Source organism: Rhea pennata, chromosome 3, assembly GCF_028389875.1.
Source record: "Rhea pennata isolate bPtePen1 chromosome 3, bPtePen1.pri, whole genome shotgun sequence".
Taxonomy (NCBI): domain Eukaryota; kingdom Metazoa; phylum Chordata; class Aves; order Rheiformes; family Rheidae; genus Rhea; species Rhea pennata.
Genome location: NC_084665.1, coordinates 26,227,773 through 26,251,530, shown reverse-complemented (window position 1 = coordinate 26,251,530; position 23,758 = coordinate 26,227,773). Strand labels below are relative to the sequence as shown.

Sequence of the window (23,758 nt, the reverse complement as noted above, 5' to 3'; positions counted from 1 at the left end):
TATTTCACATTATATTTCTGAACATCTGTCCATACAGAAGCTAGATTGGCTGCATTTTTAAGGGCAATTTAAGACAGATCATCACTCAATGTACCCGTGTTATTGGCTCATCCGACATTCTGTGTCTCAGTGTAACGAAACACTTGGTGTCCAATTAAGGCTTTTCCATGTGTGACAAAAATAGTATTTCCTTCCCAGCAAACATACAAAAAGAAAGAAGCTACCCCTGCTTAATGAAGTATCTGCTACTGCTTTCAATCAAAGCTAGATCTATGATACCAAGCTGATTGCTTGCCAGTTCATTTCGTAGAGGAAAGAAGTAAGAGCTGCACTGTCAGAAATTAGACTTGTTTTGTTCTTTTCAGGTTTTCATGCTACACACATATCTATAAAACAGCTGATCATCCATAATATATACACACACACTGAGTTTACATTTCTGAAAACAGACAAATGACTTAAAAAAAATAGAAGCAATGGAGTTTTTGCAGTACTTGGTATGTATTTTTACTTTCAAATTACACACAAAAAACTCTGAATAAGTTTTGTTCTATCATTACCATAGTTTGATTAGTAAAAGGGTCTGTGTAGTTGATTCTCTGAGTGGTGCACTCAATGTCTCCTGGCTGACCTGGATTTACCAGAGGCGGAATGTGATCATAGTAATGATGCTTGCAGCTAAGCAGCCGAGCCTTGCCTGGGTAAAAGGCAATACCTGTTTTGGAGGAAAAAAGTTGAAGACAGCTGATTTCTTTCCCAAATACAAGGATTTGCATTTTGGGATTTAATCCCACAGGATGCTGAGCTATCCTGCCAAGATCCAGCAAAGAATTAAATTAAACCATGTGCTTCAGTATTTTGCAAGAGCAGGAGAGCAATGTCAGCCACATCAGGACAGAAAAAAATCTGGGTTCATGCTCTGCTAAGATGATTCAAAGTTCACAGAAGTTATTAAATTTCACCAGTCCTCCCAAAAAATTAAACCCTCTGGTCCCAAGTGAGAAGATGCTTAAGTCAGGAGACCACTTAAGTCGGGGGGGGGGGGTGTTAAGTGCTTCCGTGTGTACATGTTTTCAAATATTATCATTTAACATGTCAAAATTTAATCAGAAATAATGCATGTACTGGCTGATCTAATGAAAGTGAAAAGATGCTCTTCAGAACATCTAGTATCTTCTGTTCACTAATAATATGTCACAATAAAAAAAAAAAAAAGTCAAAGCCAGCAAACAAGTACAAACAGTTACCATCCCTTATTACTTATATCATCAGGTGGGCAAACCACTTCTTCATCTGTATGGAAATTCATATATTTGTGTATACCATGAATCAACGGTTGCAGATCAATAGCAGCCATTAAAAAAAAAAAAAAGAAAGAAAAAAAACCAACAACAATAAAACCCACACACTGTACTGCATTTTTCTCTTCTCTTAGAAGGCTAGTAAAAAACAAAACCCTGAACTAATCTGTCATGTCACATTTACTATTGGAAACAAACTCACTTGAAGATAATCCAGATCAATTACTGAAAAAAATACAATTCGAGTTATTAGTTATGATTCAGTAACTTGCACAACTGAAACAAATTATCTGCCAAAATGTGAGATGTCAAAGTAGTCTGAATACATAAGCCTACAAACTCTTTACCCCTCTCTTCAGTGCTCCAAGCTTGCAACTCGGAATCTCATCACTTCAGCTGAGCAAAGAAGTAAAGGACTACACGAATTCAGGTTCTCTGATGTGGCAGGATCCCTTGCTGATACTTGTAGATTTATAGACATGTTGCTCTTTTTTTAAATGATGTTTCCTCCCTCTGGTTGTATGAAAAGCTCACATTAAAAAAAAAAAAAAAAAAAAAAAAAAAAGGGAAAGGCCTGCTCCTATAGTTAGATCCACAAAGGCCGAACGCAAGAACCTACTTACAGAGCTGAGCCTAACTGACCATATAGGAAAAACAACTACAAGAAGCTGTCAACAGCATGAAACACTCACCTTTTAGCAACAATTGCTAGAGGGGGTATTTGTAAAATGCCCTAACACTTCAAACCAAATTGCTATTTCTGAATTGGAAACTGACATACAAGTAGTTCCCAATGCTATTTGCACTGTATTTGCTACTGCAACTCTGTTTATGAATGGTTACTGAATAATTAAGAAGATAATAATAGAAGTCACTACTCAAAAATGCTTTTGTGGAGTAGTCCCTCCTGCAAAGTGCAGCACAGTGTTCTGATGCTACATTGCATTTTTATGCCAACACTCTTCTTTCCAGTCACATCACGCTGCCATTGCCTACTGATGTAATACCAAGTTGTAAACAACGCAGAACAGAAGCAGAAAGCGGCACTGTGATTATTTTGTTGTTGTTTGATAAATCCACGTTCTTCTTTACTGTCAACAGTACCTGACTGTCTATTGTAGTGCTGAGGTCCTGGTACAGATCCTATATGCCACCCCGCTCAATTTAACAACTTTGGGAGTATTTCTATAAGGAATGATCTTCTTACCTCTAAAAAAAAGAGCCCATTCTAGAGTCTGCAAAAACTAAGTATAGCATAAGATTCCACAGCTCCTGTCATTTATTTATTGGCCACAAAAAACAGTGACCAATTGAACAAAAACTCACTTGCCACAAAGTCTGTCCTATAACATCAACATTACATACAAAGCCAACACGTCAAAGATTAAACAAGACTAAGTGAAAGATGTGGGTCAAAGCATTATATGCATAGAGGGCTCTGGAGAATTAACATCAAAAACTGTCCCATGCAAAACAATCCAGGATAAATGTGAACAGTAACTTGACACATTTTGTCCATTACCAGTCTTACCAGGTGCATCATACAAGGACACTTCCTTATAAGAGACAGACATCACCGGGTGCTTGAGCTTCTCCCTGAAGTCAGTGATGGTTTGGTAGACAAGGAACACGGCTACAGCCATAAGCAGCAGATAAATGAACAGGAGAATTACTGAAAAAACATTCTTTAGGCAGGTCTTGCTGAAATGTAAATAGGGGGTACTGGCACCCAGTTCACTGTCTGGAACCAAACAGAATATGGATTAGGACTTTAGACTTTTGGGCTGAATTTATGCAATATTCATTTAAGATGAATAGCTTGAGAGGAAAGTAAACCATCAGCTCAATTTCATTTAAAAAACACAACTATTACTGTATTTTATGAGCAGTCAGACAGCTGTTTCCTTCTCAAGCATGAGGCATGTTCATCCAAAGACCATGCCTCTTTTTCCACATGTTGTATTTGGCATTCTGCTTAAGGACAAGGAACGTAGAAAACAAGGTTTATTTTCAAGAAGGCCTGCTCAGAAACAAAGTTCAAAGTTCACAGAAAAAAAGTCTGCCAATGGCCAATCTTTCCCTCTTGGAAAAAAAATAACTTACTTCCCCCCTCTCCCAGTCTGAACTGATTCTGACCACGTTTAGCATGTAAGTCAGCAGAGAGATCTAATTCTTACATAGCCACTATCGTAGAACTAACTAGATACTTGTTACCTTTTCATTTTTGAAGCCCAAATCCTAATGCTTTGTGCTTGTTAGATAAAAGCTTCACACACACACACACAAAAAAAAAAAAAAAAGGATTCTTCCAATTATATCCAGAAAAAGACAGACCTGGTTCTCTCAAACTTTGTTCACAGAGTAAGCTTTGAAGGAAGGCATCTTCATACTAGTCTCAATTATACATGCACAGACACATAGACACTGCTTTCCCCCGTCCCTTACTTTCTTTACTTTTTTGGTAATATTTGTGAGGAAAAAGTTCAGGAATTCTTGAGTTCCACATGTCATGGTTTGACTGGGAGCAATACTTAGTTGAATACACAAAATGAGCATTAAAAAACAACATATAAAAGGAGATAAGTAGGCATATTTTAAGCTGACTCTTCTGTATGGTGTAATTTAGTGAGTCAGGCCCTCTCAGGCTTCTGCTTTTCAACTATAATAGTATGGTTTGCTGTTTATTCCTTACCACAGCAAACACTAGCCTTTTAATAGCTCCTGCAAAACACGTACCCTCTTATAAAGGTCTATGGTCACACATATGTTCCCAAGCTCACTGTCAGGAGATGGCAGTCAAGGAAATCAGGACATTAGTATGCACAAAATTGCACTACTGGAAAGAAAAAAAAATGTCTTGAAGAGCTGCAAAATCTTTGGGGGATACCCACTTCAGGTTGGTTTACCCTAACGCCTAAATCTGAGCCATAACAAAAACCATTTGACAGTGTGTCCTCCTCGCCAAACAGCAGGTCTGAATAGTCTAACTAAAATCTGTTTAAAAATGCATCTGTTCAATATTGTATCTTGCTCCTCTGATACATACTTTGCTTACAATTCACTGTTATCATAGACACTGAATTCAGGTAGGATGTGCCCAACACTAAAAAAAAAAAAAAAAAAAAAGTATTAAGCTATCTCAGATTCAATTTTCTTTTATCTAGCACAGTTCATGGCAAAGAAACGTTCTCATTTCAATCCCTGGAAAAACTCTTTGACTTTTCATCAGTATTTATTCCTTATCCACACCATAACTTATTTAGCGTTTCACTTGCTGCCAGAATTACAATAAAAAAGGAAAAGTCTCACACAGCAACAGCTTATCAGGCACTTAAAGTCAGTGCTTTCTGGGTCAATAGCTCTCACCTGGTAAAATAACAGAGTTGGTATCTTCATGATCTTCCATCTCTCCTTCTCCCTGATCTGTTGGGTTTTCAGATACTTGCTCCAAATCTTCACTCAGCTGCATAGTTAAAACAGTTGTTCAGTTTCCAAACAATCTCTCAACTTAGAATTGCTGCATTTTCTATAGTACTAATAAAAAAGGCTCCAACTAACCAAATGCATAAAATCATGCCCCCATCCCATGAGCACCCAACCTCTGCTCCACTTGTCAACAATATAAAAGCCACATTTATGTAAACACACAGGTAAAAAATTAAGTGACTTGTCCCCTGCAAAAAGAGAAAGACCTAAATTCAGAAAGACATTAAATTCAACCTACTTCTTTCTTGCTGCTTCAACAATAACATCACCTTTTCTTTCAAGTTCAAAGCTATTGTTTTCCTGGCAGCCTCAGCCCACATTAAACTCCCAAGTAGGGTAATGCCTCTGAAATAAGCAGGAACTTCATTCTGTCACTAAATAACTCATTTCTAGGCATAAACAAACCACACCACATACTGGCAGAGTATTAGTACTTCTTAATAAAGAGGTGCATAAAGAGTGAGTTATGTTTTGACAGGTACTAGGGCAGTAAGTCAAATGCAATCTTAAGCCACATATGCAGATGCGTCATTACAAAACAACAGACAGACATCTACATTTCTGGTACTTATTTGTGCTCACTGTACAAATTATTATATATTAGTGGTTATGCAACTAATTAGTCTTCCAGTGTTTCTAAATCAGCAACAGGGACCAGATGTTTTCTTGTTTTGCTATTCAGAGTTTAGGGTCCGGACTGCCAAGACACTTCCAAAGTCAGAAGCTTGTCACATCAGATAGGCATCACAAGAGATCATGAAATATTAGACAGCTTAAAAAAAATCTCCCACATATTTCCCAAGTTTCTTTCACATTGGGGTACAACACAAAAGTTGTAGCAAGGTAACGTAGGGAAGAGCTTACAGCATATCGTGTGTTGCACAGTTAACCATGGAAGCTGAACACACAGTATCACCTACCTGATTAGGTCCAGGAGATCAGGCTTGTTCCCACGCCAAGGCAAACGTGCATAGTTAATGCAGCAGACATACTGAATGCTTTTAAGTTTTACACCCCCAACTTATTCAGTAGTAACGTGCATGTATCCATAATTAAGGGCTTCTTTTTGGTACAGCTTTAATTAAGTATTGAAATCATCATCTTTATATCATTAACAAATCATCATTTGCACTTACTAGAAAAGAGTACACTCATTTGAAACACTGGAAGACTGAGGTAAAATCTCCATCACCTCCTGCCATAGATCTGTATTCACTTCCACCAAACAGTGCAAGCTGAAAGCAGTTATCCGGTTGTTTTTAAAATGCTCTGCACATAAATAAAGCATGATTTCCCATGGTGTGAGACATGGGGTAAATGGGTAACTAACAGGTTAAAATGGGCTGATATGCAGCAGACTTTCCCAGGTAGAACTAAAGATACTTATTTCAATTATGTTAATATTCTATCAACACAATACATTAAAGAATCTCCACTCCGTTTTGTAGGATCACATCAGGTCTATTTGTTTACCTGACCCAAAATAAGTTGTTCTGACACAGGAAGAGTATTCATGGAACCTCATGTTCTGGTTTAGCTAAATGACCTTAAAAACCAGTTCAAGCTACACTCATGCAACTTCTTTCTGTCAGAATTGAGCCAAAAAATTCAACAAAGTCACTGCAGTTTCCTGACTAACTCTCTTTCCTCTCTGCATCAGAAGTCATTCTTCTGGTACAGACACCTCACCAACTGAGGTTATACAGCAGGCAAGTGAATTCTATCCCTGATAGGAAGAAGATCCCACTACAAGCTTAAACAACAACACAATATGCAACATTTATTATTTCCCTCTCTAGAGGATCTATAGCAACTCTTACTTATGTAGGAATAGATAAGAAAAAGCCAGAAAATGAGCCTTTCAGCATTCTTTAGAATCAAAATACCTAGTATGCGATTGTATTTTATTTTTTGTACTTAATGAGGCAGATATAAATTCATAAACTTTTTACACTTAGAATCAGCAGTTCTAAAGCAGACAGTACTGTACTGAGTGAACTGAGCTGGTGTACAACATTCCCAAAAGACAACCAATTGCGCTGTGAATCCCAAACACCTGACTGGACAAGAAGGAAAGTTCCATAAACGCACTGGAGCCATGAAGCGGCTAGCCCTGTTCACAGCTGGGACTAAGTGCTGTGTCCTGAGCATGCAGCATTCAGCACAGTTGCTCTGCAAGATACAGCAGCACAGACATGCTGAGCTACAGCCTAACAACTGAGAAAAGAGCATGTTACTGCACAATAGCTGACTAGTTTCTCCAAGTTTGACAGAATGCCCAAATCAAGGCAAGTGACAGCAGTGGAAACGGGCATGCACTAATGCTTTTCAGTCTCACAAGCCATCATTTCATACAAGCTATTTTTGATAAACAACTGAAGCACAGTGCTGAAGCAAAAGGAACACCAACTTGCTGGGCAGATAAGCTTGCAATAGGAGGCTGAGAGATAGGGTAGGATGTCAAGAACAGGAAGAGCCTGAAACAGATGGCTCAGCTCCCTCCTGGGCTCAGCTCACACAGTCAAGTGAGAAACAATTGCAGGAGCCTGCTCCTGACCCAGCAGTTCCTTCTCAGTCATACACTAACAGGGAAGAAAAGGCCCTGGACAAAGAAGAGTTCAGAGAAGGAAATTCCAGACATTTTAGCATCCCACCTAGAGGCAGAGGCATCAGAGACTGCCCTAGGCAACAGAAATGGGATGGAAATACAGTTGCTGCACTTGCACACCATCTAGGCTGGCTCCACGTGATTTGGGACAATTGAAAACATACAGAGCAGTGCTTTGGTGGCTGGTGCACAAGGGAGAGATGTAACATACATAGTCCAGTCCATACTTTCAGCATCAGTATGACCTCATTAACTCTCTCAAACACTGCCACTAAATACAAGCTCTTTCACGAGTTACTGTCATACTGACAATCACTGGATTGTCATAAATTGAGCTTGCCCATGCAGGCCTTTTGCTGGTCTACCAATTCAGCACCTTCCAATGCCCTCTGGTCTGGCATAAAAAACAGAAATTGGAACTAAATGGACAGTACTGAACTAAATTAGAGCTTGCTAATGAAGTCCCAAACTACCTATCACATACAGCTCCACTGCAGGAAGGTACGCATCTGAGTTCCCTTGCCTGCAAGATGCAGAGGTGACCTGCTACAAGTTTCTACTGCTGGTAATCACAACACAATTAACTTACATCTCTAGGAAGACTGATAGAAATGAGCAATGAACTATGGTAGCTTGAGTCTGTACATTGATATGCAAACTAGGTGCTGCACCAGGCTCTTGGCAGGGTGATAATGAGGCCTTCAGTTTGCAGCTTGAAAGCTCTGCTACCAAAGTCATTTTTCATGCCCAACAGACCATTTTCTTGTTATAAAAGCCCCAGTTACAGAACTCACTAGCCAACCATCTATCCCTTTTATATTTAAAGTACTACTGCTAATTATTTTGACCGACTTTTTAAAGCCAAAAACCTGAGTTAGCAGGCATCTGAAATAACTGCTGCTCTCTGGCACGGCTGGACGCGATTTGGCACCTCGATTAGACAGCTCCAGGAAGGAGGGCTTAGTCAGCGCGTCCAGCCGGGGCAGCTCGTGGCCGCACGGCCGCCACACGCGGCTGGACGGCGCCCCGGCGGAGGCCACAGGGGGCCCGCTCACCTGCCGCGGGCCCCGGCATCACCCCCGCGGCGCGGCGCGGCCCTACCTCCCGGTAAGATGCGGAGACCTCTTGTCTTCTCATGGCATCGGCGCGGGGAAGGCGGGGCCGCGCCGGGGAGGCGGCCGGCCGCGGGACCCGAGCCGCGCCGAGCCGCGCCGCGCCACCCCGCCGGGGCCGGGCCGGGCCGGGCCACGCAGGCGCCGGGCCCCCCCGCCCGCCCGGGCGCCGCCGCCGCCGCCGCCGCCGCCGCTGCGGCGCGGGGACTGCTGGGAGGGGTAGTGCGGCGCGAGCTGCCCCAACGGTCGCGGGCAGCCGTTAACGGCCGGCGGCAGCCCCTTACTGCGGGGGAGCAGCAGCGCCGAGATATATATATGTATAAAAAATGTGTGTGTGTGTGTATGTATATATATATGTATGTATGTATATATGTGTATATAGAGAGAGTGTATATATATGTATATTATATATATTATGTATGTATGTGTACACACACACACGCTGCTCAGGGCTGTTACCAGAATACCAAAACAACAGCCTCGTTTGGCAAAAAGACAAACTTCTATAGGTATCCACCCGCGCAGCACTGACTGCAGGACAAAAGCCAATACCATGTAAGAAGTGATTCACTAGTCATCCCTTCACAAATGCCTGCACAGCTTTTTCTTCCCCAGCATGTAGGTGATTGGTAACATTTCATAATCAAGAAAAAGTATGCAAAACACCTCTTTCATTGAAACACAACATTGTAGTATAGATTGCTGCTCAGTAGGTAATTTTCCTACGCCTAAGACCCACATCTTGTAAGCTAGTAACTCAGATTTGAAGTCTTTTGACAACAACATTCCTAATATATAGTTTATCCTTTCAGAAACACTTTATTTTAGTTCTTGTTATTTATTTTGCATACGGCTGTGGTTCAAAGGCAGACTAACTCACTCCCACAACAATAACACTTCAAACACATTGGCAAATATTGAACACCTGTTGCTCTCCCCCGGAGAGACGCTGATAAATTAACTATTTCAGAATAAAAGGCAAATCTATAATATGGCTTGAGCCAAAATGACAGATTAGTCTTCTGCATGATTTCTAGCAACATGGTTCTCTGCTGCAAGCCATGCAATGTATTTGCAGGCATGCTGGCAAAGTCACAGGGCAAATGACAGAGCTCCTTCAAATGCTGTTACAGGACATCTTTCTCATGCATAACAGGAGCAATAGCAACAACTATTTTGTCCAAAGCCTTACAAAAGGGCTCTTTTCTGCTTGACATTTTGTATCGGTCTTGTGGGGCATGCAGCCAGTGAGCCAAGGGAAGTCCTGTCCTGACAGCCAGGACAGGAACCCCATGCTCAAAGCCAGCTATTTTTAGATGGTGTCTGCAAATGCCACTATTTAAGGGGGATCACAGTAATAAACCTTGTAAACCTTTGCCATAACAGCACCAATACACAGCTTGCTTCAGTAGATGGCTTAACACACCTGACAGCAGCCTGTGGTAGTCCCAAGGGCATGAGCACTTTCCTCCATGCCCTTCTCTGCAGAGTTTGCCCAGCTCTTCATATGGGGATGCTACATGTTGTTCCCATGCTGCACAATGACATGATCTCGCTCCACTGTGCATCTGGCCTTGCTCTGCTTTTGTTGTCCAGAAAACTACATATAGTTTGTTTTGTATTACCTGCTTCACCTGTGCTTTCCACCAGTGTACACAACCGCCTTTGGATAGCCTGTGAAAAAGGGTGTTATCTCAGGCAATGGGTGAAACAGGTATTCTCCTGAGGTGGATTCATGCATTTTACCCAAGAAGCATTTAGCAACAATTCTTAAAACGAAGACCAAACCCTTTTCTATCTCTCTGCTGAATCATGCTACCTGAAGGTGTTTAATGATTTTCTGTGTAGTGGCATGGCTTCAGAAGAGTGCTCCCATCCTTCATGTCAGGATGATTAGGGGACTCTTTGGGGAGATATGGATTTGAACCCATTCAGCCAGGGGAGAGGGCTGAGGCTACACTTCCACTGCTTGCCTGCGGGCCCTGTAGAAAATGTGGCTCTTGTTGCCACCATCCGGTCCTCCTATCAGTTCCTAAAAAGGCAGAAACCTTGCCCGGGGCTTTTAACACCTGGTTGTGGGCACTTCTTCTCAGCAGAGGATTCACTGCTGTTCTTCCTGACTCAGGAGCATTGTGCTCCTGCAGCTCTGAGGAAGGTGTCCCAGGTCCAGAGAAGTTGGGGTTTGGGGCTTCCTCTTGGCTTCAGCATCTCTAGTGGTGAGCTGTGCAAGGTGCCCCTCGGGGGGGGGGGGGGGGGGGGGGAGGGAACAGATAACTACAAAAGTAGGTTGTAGTAATTTTATTCCTTTGTGACTTGGAAGCTATTCTTTTTCTACTTATTATCTCCTTTCCCAGGTTAAAAAATACTCTTTTAAAAGTCACAAAGCTGAAACCTTTCTTATTTGTGCTGATTTTGTGAATAATCGCTCGAAATAGCAAGCAGAGAAACTTCAGAGGGGGGGAAAAAACGACAGTAACACGGGGGTGGGGAGGGGGGCTGCCGTCCGTCGCAGCTGCGGCCGCTCACCCCGCCGGGATACCGCTCTCCGGCGGCCGCTGCGGATCTCTCGCCACCGCCGGCCCGAGCGCGGCAGAGAGGCGCTGAGCGCCGCCGCCGCCCGCTCGGGCTTCGCGCAGGGCGCGGCGGGCCGGGGCAGGGCGCGCGCCCGCCGCGCAGCCCGGCCCCCTGCGCGCGCACTGCGCGCGCCCTGCGCCATGGCCGGCGGGCGGCGGCGGCGGGTGCTGGCGGCGCTGCTCGGGGCGCTGCTCGGGGCGCTGCTGTGCGCGGCGGGGCGCCAGCTGCGGCCGGCGCCGGCCGAGGCCCCCGTGCGGCTCTTCACCGAGCCCGAGCTGGCCAGATACGCCGGGCAGGAGGTAGCGCCGCGGCCGGGCCTGCGCGGGGCCTGCGCGGGGCCGCCGGGCAGGAGCAGGAGGCGGGCGGCGGTGCCTTGCCCGGCCCGCCGAAGCTGCGGGGGCGCCGTGCGCGCTGGCGGCAGCTGCTCTTTGCGGGGTGACCTGCTGCGTAGGCGCTGCGGGGAGGCTGGCGGCTTTCGTGCGCTGCGAGCCGGGCTGAGCCGTGTCCCGCCCGGGGATGCGATGAGACGCCCTCCCTGTTTTGCCTGCCTGACAGTGCGCTCGCGGCGGTGAATTCCAGATTAAAATCTGCTGGACCCAAAATAATTTTCTCTCGATAATGTTAGTTCATTAAGTCAGATATGTAGGGTCTGGTTTTCTTTTCCTCCCTATAAGATTTTAGAATTAACAAAGGAATTTCAACTCAAGAGTTTTTAGTTTTCTGTGACACACGAGTCTCAGCTAAAGTTAAGGTTCAAAATGATAAAATCCTGTATTGATACATAGATAACTTCTCCTTTGAAAAGCTTGCTGGCCCACCTTCTCAGGGCCGGATACTTGCCAGAAACTAACCATCATCCTACTGACTAAAAATGTATCTCACCAGTAGAAGACAAAGCAGAAGCCCTGGCTTATTAAGTGAAACAGATGTCAGCAGATCAGATTTGTGTGTTTATCTCTTATCTCTTAATCAAATGAAAAATGCTGTTTGCCATACACCCTTTTATCTTCAGCAGTATCCATCTGCACTAAGAATAGGAAAGATGTAGTTAATCATCTTCAGGCAAACAAGTGTCATGAGGTGACATGCAAGACGTGTCTACTACAGCATTTAGGTTAAATTGATTCTCCCCTTCCATATGCTTGAATCCTCAAAAAGCCTCCAGGACAATTTAAAGAACAAGCAAGAAATTTCAAGAGAGATACATGTGTGTTTGTGGGTATGTGTGTGTGTGTGTTGTGTGTTGTGTATATATACAGAAACAAGAGACAGATTGTTGCAACATAAACAGGGTTCTAACCCATGTCTGTTCTTCTACTATTTACTATCCAAACAGAATCAAACATTTCAGTATGGAAAGCAGAAAACAGTCATATTCTTCATGCATACTAAGGTATTCAGAATATAGCTGCTTAGAAATACAATGTCACCAGTAGGTAGCTTTCCAGATAGAACTGCAGTATTCTTTTAGAGATCTGCTGTGATGTGGGAGTTCACAGCCTCTATTCTGTATTTCCTTTTATAGCCCTCAATACTTCTTCTGCTTTCTTTTCTCTCAGTTGTGTATTGCCAATAGCTGGCATAAAGATGCATGAATAGATGGCAGATGAAAGCTTTCAGAGTGGCCCGGTATAGAAATGCCACATAATATATTGCCCAGATACAGACAGACATCATTTTTACTGTGTAGCTGATTATAGAGTCAGATAAAATATTTTAGCTGTATATTTATTGAGCATTTGATTGTAAGCTTGTTGAAATGCATAGCAGAGAATTTTATCCTCAGTGTGCTGAGTGCTTATGGATTTCACAGCCTCTCTTTTTTTTTAAAAAAACCCTATGCTTAAGTGTTGAGGACTCACAGACTTTTTTTTTTTCTTTCCAGGAAGGACAGCCCATTTATCTGGCAGTGAAGGGAGTAGTATTTGATGTCACTTCTGGAAAAGGTGAGTTTATTTGTCGCTTTGCTGTCAACTTTGCTTGATATTGTTCAGTCATTTTTTTAATATCATCAAACTATTAGAAATCTGATGTTCAACTTTAACAAAAAGAATATACTTTTTCCTTTTTTTTTTTTTAAATCTCACTTTTCCTCCTCTGAAACCTCCCAAGCTAAGGTTTTGTCAAGAGCATATGCTGGTCTGAGATGACAGTACATGTAGACAGACAAGGTAGCGTGATCTAGTTAGCTCAGCCACTGACGACGGTAAGTGCTGCCCAGGCCCCTGAGTCCTCGCCAGCTGTGGAGCCTGGCCACGTGGGAGCCAAGGCTACAGCATTTTATTGAACCAGATTGTCAGATCAAAGCTACCTGAGATGTACCTGTATCACCCTACGTCAGCATTGCCTCAGCTTCATATCTCCTTTTGTGCTGGTGTTTGCTTACCTCTGCTCTCTGGTGATCTGGTCAAAACTCCTGGGAGAGCCGTCTGTAACTTTGAATGGGGGGGCTTAAGCCATTTTTTCTCTTTAAAAATGTTCTTATTTCTTGAGACTTTGTGTCTCGTCATTTACACATCAACCATGTATTACTGTAGTTGCTGTCTGTGCCTTGACTAGTAAACAAAGATGGTTTAATTTGAACTCCTGTTACTTAATTCAGTTTACAACTCTAATATGGAAAAGACAGTAATACTTTTAACTCTGTTAGCTAGTTGAAGTAATTTGTCTGAATTGTATCTTGTGTTTTTACTGAAAAAAAAATTGTTACAGTTAACAGGAAAGCTAATGCACTGCTGTAAAATGTTTGGAGGGACCTGTGGGGTCCTAGACATAAGCCTTAAGGTCGTAATAAGCAACTTAATGGTTTGCTGTTTTCTTTGTACTAAGCTCGTTAATTCACCTTATCTGGACACACATGTTCACTCATCTTCAAATCCTAAACAAGGTTTGGCACTGCAAATTCTATAGTATATAAACCTCCTGTGAGAATGTAAAGCACAGTTCCCTATATAATACATAGATTTTAAGAATGCAGTACAAGAGTTTAACGACTGCATTTTACAGTCCCACCATCTATTTTTTAAGCACTGGGATATACTATCAAAATACGATAGCTTCTCAAAAGTCAGTTTTGGAAAGACAAAATCCTAGACTCCAGTTGTTGCTTTTGGTTCACTGAGAGGCGATCTGTGTGAAAAGAAGCAGCTGAATCTACCCTCTACAATGTCAGAGCATCACTTTTTTTGTTTGTTTTTCCCTCTGACAGAATTTTATGGGAAAGGAGCCCCATATAATGCTTTGGTTGGAAAAGACTCAACACGAGGAGTTGCGAAGATGTCTCTGGATCCAGCAGATCTTACTCATGACATAGTAAGAAACAGGTTTATTAGTTTAATTCTGTTTTACAAAGTTTTATTCTTTTCCTTTGTGTTCTGCTAGTCAATGCCTGTAAAAGCTAGGAAAGATGACAGTTATATTGAACTAACTTGTATTAATTTAAGTAGATTCACATCTTTTAGTCTAATTTGAAAACAAAATTAATTAATATTCTTTAGATAAAACAATCATGTATTTACTGCTCATGAATGCTGCAGTCTTAACAGCCTTGGAGAGGGAAGTTTTAAATCTGTGGAACAAGTACAGCTTCTGTAAGTTAGTGTGTTAAGGGCAAATTACCTGCTGTTTGAAAAGATACTTCCAAAGAGAATAAATCGCTTTCTTTGTTAATTGGTTTAGCTTATCCTGTGGCACTGAACAGGCAGTGGACGCTAACCGTGCAGTGACAGTGAGTTAGTTGTTGCTTGTTTGTGGTGTTATTAGCTTCATGAACTAAGTTTGTTTCACCCAAACATATTAAAGATTTATCAATGACAAATTTGCATGAGAAGAATAAGATTACAAATTATACTATCAATTCTGTTAATTATGCTCTGCAAATTAAACTCCAAAGCTTAACCTAAGGTTGAGCATAATCAACAGAAAAATAAAGAAAGAAAGAAAAATGCATATAAATATCTGCATTTTCATTTCTTTGACCATATTTCATTTAGACAGGACTCACAGAAGAGGAACTAAAGTCCCTGGATGATATCTTCAATAATGTGTACAAGGCCAAATATCCAATTGTTGGCTATACTTCTCGAAGAATTCTGAATGAGGATGGCAGCCCCAATCTAGACTTTAAACCTGAAGATCAACCACATTTCAGCATTAAAGATGAGTTTTGATGAACATTTTAGTATCTAGAGAATACCATGGGGCCACGACAGAATGAGTATTAGATTGTTCCCTGAAAGGAAGAATATTTTATGTAAACTATGTGTGTACACATTTATATATTTTCTAAAGAGAAAACTGACTGATGACAGCTAATTATTAAAATGAATTCTGGAAAACAGTGAATCAAAAGATCTATGTTAGTGGCACATTCTGGTACTCTTTGCTCTGAATTATTGGTATTATTCATACGGAAATTCTTACTGCTTGTATTTTTCTGGCTACAAACATAAATTAAAATTACATTCTTTAAAAGAGATGGGGCAGATTTTAATAGTTGAAACATCAGTGGTCTTTGTATAAATCCCTAACATCAATTACCTGTGCTTCAGTTTCTGTGATTATAGGTCATCACATATATAAATAGGTGTAAAATGCTTATTCTTTAAAAGGCATTAGAATTTGACAGGTTTGAGAATACTGGAAATAAAAACAATTGATCTCTTAAAATGTAGTTACATACAAGGAATATTTATGCAAAGCCTATAGCTATAAAACAAGAAAAATAAATCTTTTCCCCCCTTGAGAAATACTGTGACATTTTCAGTATGACTGTTACTATGTTAGTTTTAAATAAATGACACTTCATTTTTATTTTTTGAAATAATTATCAAAGATGTCATCCATATTAGATTAGGATGTTTTCCTTCTAGCTTCCTCCACTCCTTCTCTGACAAAGAAAGGAAATGGTAACTCTGTTTTCCACATACTCCTAAACTACAAGTTTATTACACTAATTTAGAATGCTGTGGATATTTTTAGTATTTTCATATTGACAATTTCAGTCTTTTTAAAAAAAATTTCTGTTAGTTTTTCTTTGTTTTAGTCTGGTTTCATCATTGCTCTTGCAATGAGGTGTGCATTCAAATATTCCTCTTCACTTCAACTTAATATAAAACTCCAGATACTGTAGGGTGAAAGAAGTCCTCTCTTTATCAATTTTCTCTGGCAGTATTTCAGCAATCAGAGGGCAGAAAAGCTTATGCTATATAAATTGCTGCTAACCACTGTCTTCAACTAATTGAAGTAGAATGTAAACTATCATGTATGTGGATTTATCTGCTGCTGTGACAGGTTGAATTAATACTGAAAAACTGAACAGCTGCTCCCAATTTCTCAGAGCTACTTTGTTCTATTTCTTTAGCATTTTGGCTGCTTTCTTGGAAAGAAAGGCTTTATTACATGAGTCTCTGTTCTAAGGCTTGCATATTGTAGTGTGTTGGGAGAAAGGGACAGCTGCCTGCAGTTAAATAACTAGAAAAGTTGTTTCTCTTTATTATCTTTTGTTAAACAATGTTACTGATTTTACTGTAAATTCATTTTGTATCTTACCATTAGACCACATAAGCTGGAGGAGGTGCTTTATGGGCCACCTTGTTTTCTGCTGTTCTGTGATGTTCTGGGGCAAAATAAATAACTTAGTATTGAAGTAAAGAGAATGTTACTGCTTCAGAAAATCATTGCTCTGTTGTTGTAGCTGGCAATCTCTTGGCTAGAACCAATGGGAACTGGGAGTTGGCATGCTGATGATGCCTGCCCACAGGCAGCACTGCATACCTGCCGTCTTCATGGGAATGTGTATGCGGGTGTGTGTGTGTGTGTGTGTGATAATAGTGGTGCTTGATATTTTGCCAGCATTTTGCAGATCATCTTCCAGTATCTACACGTTTTTCTCCCTTCCCTTCTCTTCCTTGCATGTTTACTTAGGGGCAGCTGCAGGAGATGTGCTCCTGTGATTATTGTAAATTGTCTTGGCTTCATTTGAGATCAGCATATCCATCAACATTTAAAAATTTCACACAAGGACATTTTGTAGCTGGATTGCAACAGTGGTTGCAAGTGGTTTAGTGTTATTATTCTCTCTCTGCTTTTCCTGTTCATGCTCTGAAGCTCACCTTCACTGATCCCAAAGTAGATAAGGAATCTTTTATTAATACCAACCTTCAGGTGCATGTCAGTGAAGAAACCCGCCTGTTGCAATGACATTATTGAAATTGTGATATAAAAACTCTTTCAGTGTGAGATCTTGTAAATTCAACCTGCCCTCACTTGTGCCCGTGAAGGGAGGGAGATGTCCTAGTCCTTCCATTCTGTTATTAACAAGATTATCACAACTGAATGTATTTTACAATGCAAAATGTTTTCTTTTTATTTCAATTTGGGAAGTGAAATACTTCTGTTTAATCACTTCCTAAGTTATTTCACTTCAGGTTCCCATTCAATAAAACAGCGTTATGATAATAAGGCTTTCAGTTGGCCACCAGAAGGAATATACCCTTAACATGGATATTCTTTACTACTGTTCACCATCGTTAACTGTTGTTATTGATAACATGTTCACTGACTACTTTTTCAATGAATTCAGAGTACCGCAGTATTTCTTTTAGTGTTAATATAATGACACTGTTTTATTTCTAAGGTTATTATTACTTGTTGACAGCCTGAAATTTATTTTGCTTAAAAGAATATTGTCTATCATAGTTTTGTTCAGTTAGTTCCATTTCCTTGACCTTTGTATTATGCCAGTAAGACAAGTGCCTTCACTATCTATAAATTGCACTCAAAACAATCAAACCGTGTAAAGCTGTATCATTCTTCTCCCACTATCCCACAGCTCATTTGGAGAATGATGAATTTCTCTTTAATTTATTCGAAGCTTCCTGCTAACATTGCAAATATCATTGTTTTTGCTGTACTGCTCCTAATCTTTTTCTTGTTAATTTAACAGGAGGGTTTGTATGATCAGAGGTTTTAATGGATTGTTGTGCCAAGAAAGAACTTGCTTTAGTAATAGTTTACTCTCCAGAAAGTAGAAATATATCAGATGGGTTCATCACTGAGGAGAGCATAACCTGAGTTTTCCACTTGACACTTTTTCCAATAGTCCTTTAATTTTTGCCTTAATACATTTGACTAACTTTTGTGACTTTGAAATCAGATGTTTATATCTTAAAAAAAGGCTAGATTCTGTGATCCTTACTTTAAGAACGATTTATCTGATTAACAACTAGAGTGAGAAGGATAATTATATAAGCAACCAAAATTCAGTAAAGGGGTTCCACTGAACTTCAAAATACACATGAAATGCAGATCAAAGTATTATCTCAATTTTTGCAGTTGTAGAAACTGCAGTTAAATGAAATCAGACTAAGAGCATGTACAGTATGTTAGTAACAGCATTATTTTTCATCCTAATCAAAACAAGCCAGAAGGATATTTAAAAGAATGCAGGAAATTTGAATCTTAGTTATAATCTCAAAGGCTGATATATTTCCTAGAAGCCACTGGACTTGAGATTAGACATAAAATAAAGTTGTTCCTTTCTTAATAATTGTAATGTGTGCATGGACACCCTTTTTTCTGTGGCCCTTTGCTGAAATACAAGAGTTTCATCGATTTAAGTGAATTAATTTCTGTATTGGTTTTCTTATGCCGAACAGGCCTTCTTTATCTTTGAAAACTGCTGCCTAGGCTAAACCAATCATCCTCGTGGTCTGACAGTATCAGTTGTCAATTTGGAGTACTGTAGGCATCAACGCTAAATGGTGTTTCAGACTGCGCTTGTCAGATCTGCCAGACTTTTACATTTCAGTAAAAATTAAAAGAGGATGCTTTTCTGTTTAAATACAGTGCTTTGTAGTGGAAGAAACCTGAACACAGTTGGTAGATCATCTCCTTTAACATTTATTTCAAAAACACCATCAGAATATATATTCAGTGACTGATACTTTGGAAAGATGCCTTGCAAAACTCCCAAGAGCATGCAGAACTCACTTGACGGCGTAGGAGAAAAACAAGAAGAAAAAGGTTTTGCTGACTTTTACAAACGTATTCTGTCACTTTTACAGATAAACATACTTATCTGAAACACGTTCAATGCAATTTGCATCTGTTCAAGGGAGAACGGAAGAGATGTGAAGAGTTTCATGTAGAAAGTCCAACACTGTTTTTTGAGCTGATCTGGTTAAACTGAAGAAAAAAAGCACTCAAAAAAATTTGTGAGTACTTCTGTGAGTGGAAAAGCTGCCATTCAGTAGGATTCAGCTGCACATCAGTAGGATGTGCTGAGTCACACTGATTAGTATCTGCATATTTTCAGATGAACACTGTGGCCATTCTCAGGGATATCTTGCAATCCCCCAAATTTACGTAAGCGGTGACAATCAGACAATTTGTCTGATGACAATTTGCGGTGACAATTTGTTATCGGTGATCCATTATGCTTTTGCTTAAATTATTTTTTGTTTATTTGGGAAGCAACATACAAACCAGGCAACTTATATGACAGATCCATGCCCCCTGAGTAATACTCAGATAAAGTAAAATGCACATGAACCTAAACCTGAAAGTTGTTTACATGGTCTATTCCATATAGAATGAATACTTTCAAAAGGTCAGTCTTAGCCTGTGAATGTTTAATTAAAAGAAAAAAAAATCGTAATAACTTTTATATTTGTAACAATTACTTTACTCAGAGACCTATGTGTGAAAGCTAATTTGGATAGTTATAGACATATTACAGAAGCTGACTACTTTTAAAGAAAAATCAGTGTTTTATTAAAAGGTGATGTTTTTTCTTTCTATTAAACCAACGTCTCAAAGAATCAAGTATATGATAGGCGGGCATCATTGCTAGTAGTGCTCTCATAGCACAGGCGTGACTTTGAGCTTGTTACGACAGAAAAAAAAAAGGTAGAAAATGAGAATGTATCTTAGTGTGCTATTGGGGCAATTTTTACTGTTGAGGTAGATTTGGAAGAGCAATACAGGCAGTCTGGTAACAAGCACTGCTTTCTATTTTTGTTTCTGTCAAATAGAGTCAATGTTAACAATCTTACCTTGCACCCATACCCATTTGTTCACAAAATTACTTTTATTTTGGCCTTGCTCTTCCTGTTCAGTGGAAAGTGTGAGTCCTAATTTACTTGTTTACAAAACTTATGCTCAGATCTTCTTGGCCTGGATTATCTTGGACAAGAAATTCACAATAACAGACAGAAAATGAGATTAACATTCTGTGAAAAATAGACAATGTGCACCTGGATAAACTGCAGAGTTCACATAACAGAGCCACAGGAAGTACTCTCAAATAAACATTTCCTGCTGCCATTTCCCACAGGTTATTTGTAGCTGTAGCAATCAGAAATTCTGCATCACTTATAACTGTTTCAGATTACTGAGTTCTTCAGTACCTTTTGACATGAGGTTTATCCTTCTGAGAAGTGAAAAATTTAGCAGAATCTGGGTACAAGACAACTGGGAGATAAGCCATCAAGGAAAATCAAAATAGGACATGATTTTCCCTCCACGGAAACAAACCTCTCTCAAAAGCAGAAGAAACAATGTCCCAACGTCCTTGTTTTACCTTCCAGATTTTGCTGAAAGTTCTGTCATATTGTGGAAAGGCAACAGATAAAGCAGAAATCTGTATCTAATGCAAGCTTTGTGAAAATTCAGGTCTGCTTCTTGGCCGTTCTACTTTGACTTTAGAAATTAAAATGATACAGATACTAGACTGATGAAACCAGAATACATAAACTGAATCCAAACAGGCCTAAAATTGTAGAAATGTATGAATGTAGAGCTGAACTTAAAGGCTTGCATCCTTCTTTTGTAGGCACTAGAGTCCTTATTTTACTGTCTAATAGACCCACGAGTAAGATTTATGATTAATAGTTGTTCTAGCCAGTAAAGGAAAGGGAATTTTCTTTTTTGACGCTTGGACAGATAGAATTAGAAGATGATTAAAATGAAAACTTCCCAGTACCTAGTTCTCTTATGCTCCTTTGCAGAGAGATTAAATTCAGTTGTGTTGGATATACAGAGCTTAGCTATCAAGCCATAAGCCTGGAGGAAAACTTTCTAGATTAGACCGATAACTGTTTTAAAGTATCTGTTGCAGATCAAGAGTAGGATAGAAGAGCTAACTATAGTTGGAGGCTAGGGCTACATACCTTTCATTTTACATTGCAGTGCTGTGTTTGTAATAATTATAGATAAAGGCTAAGTAACTCAAACTTACTAATTACATTTAACTCTCCATTATTTTTAACAATTGAGTCAAGCTCTTAAAAAAACAGGCTCATTTAAACAAATAAATACCGCTCCATGAAAAGCGAAGTGCTGATTCTGAACTACAGAGCTGTGGAGCTGTGCATCTCTCATTTAAGTGTACTTCATTATGGCAAAAAAAAAAGTTATTTCAAGAGACTATATGATCAAATTGAGAAAATATTCTTAGGTAACATATGTGTGTGTCCTACATTATATTGGAAGTGTCAAGAATGTCACTGATTTTTCCTTATTCACTGTTAATGATGCTCTGTACTGCAGAATAGTTGGGCAGTATTTTTTCAGAATGGGATAGTAGCCATTATAAGTCATTTGTAATGTGTATTCATGTTATACAGAGAAAACATACATGGATATCTGAGCTATACAACATATACAGGTCTAGCAATCTAGACAAAAGCAACAGTGTTACAGTCTCTCAAACACAAATTCTGTTCCATATATTTCTTAAACCAAAGTTGAACAGGACAGAGATAAGGCCCTACAGTTTTGATCTCTGACAACATTAACAAAATGATAGGCAGAAATGAAATGCTAGGGAGACTTGCGGGGATATTTGAAAAGCTTTCATTATTAGACTGCAAAGGATCAACCTATCAACTTTAGTTGAAAGGGCTTTAAAAATATGTAGGAATGTTTTAGGAGCATGTGCTGAGCCACTGTGATTCTACATATTAAATATTATATATCTTCTTAAATTGCTCCTGCTGCCTGTATAAACACTTCCGTCCCAATTCTGTGAATGGTCTCCTTTGAGTTCAGTATGTCTTGGAACTGGAAGAAAACAGGCTGTGGAAAGGATTATATGCAAAACAGCAGTATATCAGTGGAACAGAACAATTTGAGGCAGTGAGGAGGAAGGTAAGTGAAATTCTACTTATGGAAAGCAGCAGGCAATTATAAATTACTCCAGGAGCCTACAGTTTCAGAAGTGGTGAAACTTGCTGATGCACTCAGAGAAAAGGTTGAACTTGAGAACGGAAGAGTGTGACATCCTCCTCGGATACAGTTTTGGGAAAATCAGCATGAATTAAACAGTTTGTGACTACTGGCTCCTTGCCTGACATCCTCAGACTCATTTTCCAAAAACACTGAATGCATTTGGCTTTGATACCTTGCAGGTGCCTGGATTCATAGAAAATCACGCTGCTGCTATTTAGTCTGTAACTTAGGAATTTTTTTCATTTCAGCATTAAGAGAGAGCCATTGTAGTTTAAGAAGGAAAGCTGGAGTTTTGCTGCTGAGGAGCTGACCAAGAACACAGAGATGAAAGTGCAATTCTCAGCTCCACTATCACTTTGCAGTCCTTATTGCTTGGTTTCCTGGCTGGTAAATGAGCCAATGCTTCTCTTAAATTCTCTTTGTGCATCTTGCCTATTGGGACTGTCAGCTAGGGGAGAAAGTAATGTCAGTTGAACATTAGGGCTAGTGGAGTCCTAAGCGTTGCTGTAACGAAGTACTACTTACTGAAGCCATAGGTTTCATTTCCTCACTCCAAAGGAGCATCGCTTTGTGGTCCTTCATCTTTCAGCTAAAGTGAATATATTTCACTAATGTTCATCTACATCTGTCGGCAGTAGGAGTTTGCGTATATGTCCATTGGTCATCTATTTGTTTAAATATTGTTAAAAGCAATGACGAGCCCAACAGCATTTCTGGCACAGCCATTTAAAGACATTTTATAAAAGGTGCTTCACAACATCATCAAGAAGTTTAATCACACATTCAAAATGTGCAAAATGGAGGTGCAGCTGGAACCTAGAGGTAAACATTTCATCCACTAGGCTGAGCTGCTGTATTTTAAAATAGACTTGATGATTTCAAATAAGGAAGAAAAAGGCCTTTGATCCCCAAACAGCTGTTAGTAGCCTTTGCAGACTAAAGTACATTAACCCAAACTTCCGTAAGTATTTAATCGAACTTTTCAGCTTGGAAAAAAGTTAAAACATAAGCAAAACCTTATCTGAATAATTGTATTAGTTATATTTGCTGCATAAAGGAATATATATTTACGAGAACATTTAATACATAGGGAAATAGTCACAATCTCTTATTACAGAGCTCTGTAGCTTACCTTATTGCAAGCCCTGTCAGAGAGTGTGGGTGTAATTTCCTCACGGTTTTATGAAAACACAACTACAAAGCAGTCTATGTAAGCCTTGTAAATGTATCTGGCATATACTGCCCTTGAAAAAAATCACTCCCATTCCACTACACTGTTTGGTTTAACAACACAAATAAATTAGTGGTCATCCTTGTTTCATAACTGGACATACTAATAGAGAAATGATCTCACCAAATGCTTTTCTTCACAGTTAGGAACCTGCTCGCCACTTCTTTTCTATTTCTCATTGCACAGACTGTTCATAGTCACAAAACATCCCTGT

At 39.9% G+C, this 23,758-nt stretch overlaps 2 protein-coding genes across 8 annotated transcripts in view; one reads left to right on the top strand and one right to left on the bottom strand.

Moving 5' to 3' along the window:
• The window catches only part of PACC1 (proton activated chloride channel 1), a 91,631-nt gene that overhangs the window by 14,129 nt on the left and 53,744 nt on the right, over positions 1 to 23,758 (bottom strand). For 3 of the 7 annotated variants that reach the window (XM_062571846.1, XM_062571849.1, XM_062571847.1), the window contains 4 exons: positions 4,668 to 4,764; positions 4,348 to 4,404; positions 2,833 to 3,042; positions 561 to 715 (listed from right to left, as the gene is read on the bottom strand). In XM_062571846.1, the coding sequence (XP_062427830.1) occupies positions 561 to 715; positions 2,833 to 3,042; positions 4,348 to 4,404; positions 4,668 to 4,764 (519 nt within the window). Of the gene's footprint in view, positions 1 to 560; positions 716 to 2,832; positions 3,043 to 4,347; positions 4,405 to 4,667; positions 4,765 to 8,496; positions 8,598 to 23,758 lie in introns of those variants that run through there. The other 4 variants (XM_062571845.1, XM_062571848.1, XM_062571850.1 and 1 more) reach the window with 4 other exon arrangements.
• NENF (neudesin neurotrophic factor) lies at positions 11,222 to 16,738 on the top strand. Its single transcript, XM_062571852.1, has 4 exons — positions 11,222 to 11,380; positions 12,967 to 13,027; positions 14,290 to 14,393; positions 15,074 to 16,738. The coding sequence occupies exons 1-4, from the start codon at positions 11,222 to 11,224 to the stop codon at positions 15,248 to 15,250; spliced, it is 501 nt and encodes a 166-aa protein (XP_062427836.1). The 3' UTR covers positions 15,251 to 16,738.

What these genes read in the sequence shown, in the direction of transcription:
- NENF (XM_062571852.1), top strand. Translation starts at nt 11,222, where the DNA reads ATGGCCGGCGGGCGGCGGCGGCGGGTGCTGGCGGCGCTGCTCGGGGCG. An exon ending in TGATGTCACTTCTGGAAAAG is followed by an intron (nt 13,028 to 14,289) that starts GTGAGTTTATTT and finishes TCCCTCTGACAG; the next exon opens with AATTTTATGGGAAAGGAGCC. An exon ending in CAGATCTTACTCATGACATA is followed by an intron (nt 14,394 to 15,073) that starts GTAAGAAACAGG and finishes TATTTCATTTAG; the next exon opens with ACAGGACTCACAGAAGAGGA.